The sequence below is a fragment of the Lontra canadensis genome, unplaced genomic scaffold, assembly GCF_010015895.1.
Source record: "Lontra canadensis isolate GAN:19392208 unplaced genomic scaffold, GSC_riverotter_1.0 scaffold107, whole genome shotgun sequence".
Lineage (NCBI taxonomy): Eukaryota > Metazoa > Chordata > Mammalia > Carnivora > Mustelidae > Lontra > Lontra canadensis.
Window position 1 is genome coordinate 2,222,725 of NW_022631101.1, and position 3,241 is coordinate 2,225,965.

A 3,241-nucleotide genomic window follows, 5' to 3' on the forward strand; every position below is an offset into this window, starting at 1 on the left:
TTTCCTCATCTGGGAAATGGGAGTGAAAACCTGCCTTCCTCCTATTCCCCCAACCCTATTCGATGCACAGAATCAAATAAATACATTCACAACCCAAACGCAATCTCGTCATCCAAAGACCCCACAGGGACGCAAAGAGCATGGGAGGTGGCACTGGAGGGGTCCCTGATCACTCATGAATGTCTCCTAGGATCACGGGCCTGAGCCATTCCGTGGCCACAGTGCGGGCATCCGGCTGCCCTAGCCCTCCCCTCTTGGGGTCTCCGCTCAAAGGTCACTTAGTGAGGTCGTCAGCGAGACCCCTCCCGAAATGCGCGAGGCTGGCAAACCTGTCGCGCGGACGGCTCGCCCCGCAGCCTCCCCGGGTCGTGCCACCGCGCGCCCTGCCCCAGGATCGTCTCCTCAGTGCCTCCGCCCCACGGCGCCCCGCGAGGGACCGCGTGAGTGGGTGTCCCTCGGGCCGCCACGCCAGCGCCGAGCACCGGGACTGGCTCCGTATCCCCGCGGCCCGCCGAGTCCGTCCGGCCTTTGCCTGGGCGCTGCCTCCTGCCGCCGCCTGGGCCGCGGGCGCTCGGCTCGGTGTCCTCGGGGCTGCGCCGCCCACGGGGCTCCGGGGGACCAGCCTGCGGCCGGGGGGACTGCGCGGGGCTCGGCGGGGCCTTCCCCCCTCCCGGCAGGAGTAGCCTTCCAGCCCCTTCCGCGCCAGCAGCATCTGGGCCGCGGTTCTCCCGGCGCGCGTAGTTCATTCGGTCGGTGGGTCGTGGGGCAGCTAGAGTCTGGGCCGCTACCGTGCGCGGACACCGTGCTGGCGCGGGGGACGCGGCGGGGGACAGGGCGGCCCCAGCCCGGGTCCCGGGGTCGGCCCTGTCCCGCCGCGCGGCGCCCGAGAGCTTCCACGGCTCCTCGCCCCACGGTCGCCCACCCCGGGATCCGGACCCGACCCTCGGACCCTCCCTGCGCTGTGGCGGTCGGGTTGGACAGCGGGAAGCGGGGGACGCTCTCCCGAAGCTGCTCGGCCTGTGGTGTCGGCGGCGGGGACGTGGGTTGGGGCGCCCCGGTCCCTGCTCCGGGACTGCCGCTGCTTGGTGGAATCTCAGGGGCGCAGCGGCCCGGGCTCTGGGCGACAGCACTTCCCCGGGCAGGAGCAGCTTGCGCACTCCTCATCCTGGGGCAACCTGACGCTCTCTTCTGCCCTTTGTCATCAGCAGGTCATCTGCAAACAAATTCGTGTGGCAGGTGACAATCCATCAGAGCTTGAAAAAGTAGGGGTGTGAGGGAAGGGTCACGTTTAACTAGGGTGGTCAGGGAAGCCCTCCCAGGGGAGTGGGATAGTTGAACAAAGACGGAGATGAAGTGAAGGGTGGAGCTATGCAGATATCCTGGGAAAGCACTCCAAGCCAGGGGGAACAGCAAGTGCAAAGGCCCTGAGGCAGGAATGGTCTCCCAGTGTTCCCTGAAAAGCAAGGAAATCTGGGCATCTGAAGGCATGGGAGAGTATTGGGCAGTGAGGCAGAGAAAATGGGGACAGAGGAACCACAGCAGTATTGTACCAGAGAACTTTCTGTGAAGGTGGACATGTCCTATACTTGCACTGGAATGGTAGCCAGCCAGCCTATGTGGCTCCGGAACACTTGTAAGGCAGTGGGTATGGCTAAGCAAGTGGATATTCCATCTTATTTAATTTTATTTAAATGTATTGTCCCTTGTGACCAGAGATTACCCTGTTGGACAGAACAGGTCTAGACCGCTATAAGAACTTCAGTTTAACCTGTGGGGGACAGGGGTGCCTGGGTGGCTCAGTGGGTTAAGCCTCTGCCTTCGGCTCAGGTCGTGATCTCAGGGTCCTGGGATGGAGCCCCGCATCGGGCTCTGCTTGGCAGGGAGCCTGCTTCCCCTTCTCTCTGCCTCTGCCTGCCTCTCTGCCTACTTGTGATCTCTCTCTCTCTGTCAAATAAATAATAATAAAATCTTAAAAAGATAATAATAACCTGCGGGGACAAAGGAAGCCTGTGAAAGGTTTAGGGAGAGTGAGGTAATCAACGAGTGGACCACAGGGCGGGAGGTTGGATCCCAGTGGGGGTGGAGGCAGAACCCCCTTAGTCTGGGTCCATGACAGACCTTTGGCGCAGGGGCTCAGGGGTCAGGTCTCAGGGTGACACGGGGGAGCGGTTCTTGGCAATAGAACAGGATGAAGGGTCCACAAGGTCACCAGGGTGAGATATAGTTGGGCAGAGACTAACCTGGGCACTAGAGACCAGAGCAGAGACTGGGACCAGAGGTGATGCAGAGGGAGTGGGATAGGAACGGTTTTAGGGGTGATGGCTGGACCCCAAAAATGCAATTGGATGGACCATGAAAGGGCATTCTGAAGATGGTGGAGTACTGACACCTGACAAGATACAACCAAGTACCAGACAGCTGCGGTGGGCGAGAGAAGGAGGCCAGGGGTGGGGGCAGGTAGAAGCTGAAGCAAGGTCTGATTTATATGGCTGCGGTTAGGTCCGGGGCGGGGGGAGGGGCAACCGCTGAAGAAGCAAAGGACTCTGGGTATAAATCAGGGACAGGACGAGCCCAGGTGTTCCCGCTGATCTTCAGTTATGGGAGGTGGGGCACCTGTCGTCCAACCTCAGAAATTCCCCTGCCCCCCAGCCTCACCCCCACTTCCACCCCGGGCCAGAGCACAGAGACACCAGACCAGCATGTTCAAATGTTCAACTCACTTTATTGAAGGGTCCCAGATGACAAGCGCACCAGGAGAGGCGCTTACACCTGCTATGGGGCTCTCCCCAACCCTGGCGTCCACAGAGGCCGCTCAGCCCAGGGCCATCCACCGCCCCCAGGAGGAGGGGGCTTGCTCCCCAGACCCAGACCCAGGCCCACCCTGGCCTGCTCCCTGGTGATCTCAGGAACTGTCCCACGGAGGCCCCTGGAGTTCTGAGGGAGGAAGCTTCTAGAATGGTTGAGGCATGTCCCGAGTCTGCTTCTGCACCTGGGTGTCCCCAGGTGGGGCTTGCACAGTCCAGTCGGGCTGTGAGGGCACCCCCAGGCTCCTGCACCTTCCTGGAGACCTGGAGGGAGGGCCCTCCTGGCACAATGGGCCTGTCACACCCTGGGGACAGGGACTCTGGCACAGACACACACACACAGCCCCAGGGCGAGAGGATTAGGAACAGCACCCAGTACAGAGCACTCCAGAAGGGACACGCTGAGGTGGGCAGTAAGGGCTGATGTCCGCTTCACC

The 3,241-nt window shown here is 61.6% G+C and overlaps 1 protein-coding gene across 1 annotated transcript in view; it reads right to left on the reverse strand.

The window, feature by feature from the left end:
• Nucleotides 1–290: 290 nt before the first annotated feature.
• Nucleotides 291–3,241, reverse strand: part of LOC116855934 (paraneoplastic antigen-like protein 8A) — a 4,236-nt gene continuing 1,285 nt past the window's right edge. Inside the window, exon 2 of the mRNA XM_032839026.1 lies at nucleotides 291–1,017. Within this exon, the coding sequence (XP_032694917.1) occupies nucleotides 291–1,017 (727 nt within the window). The remainder of the gene's footprint in view (nucleotides 1,018–3,241) is intronic.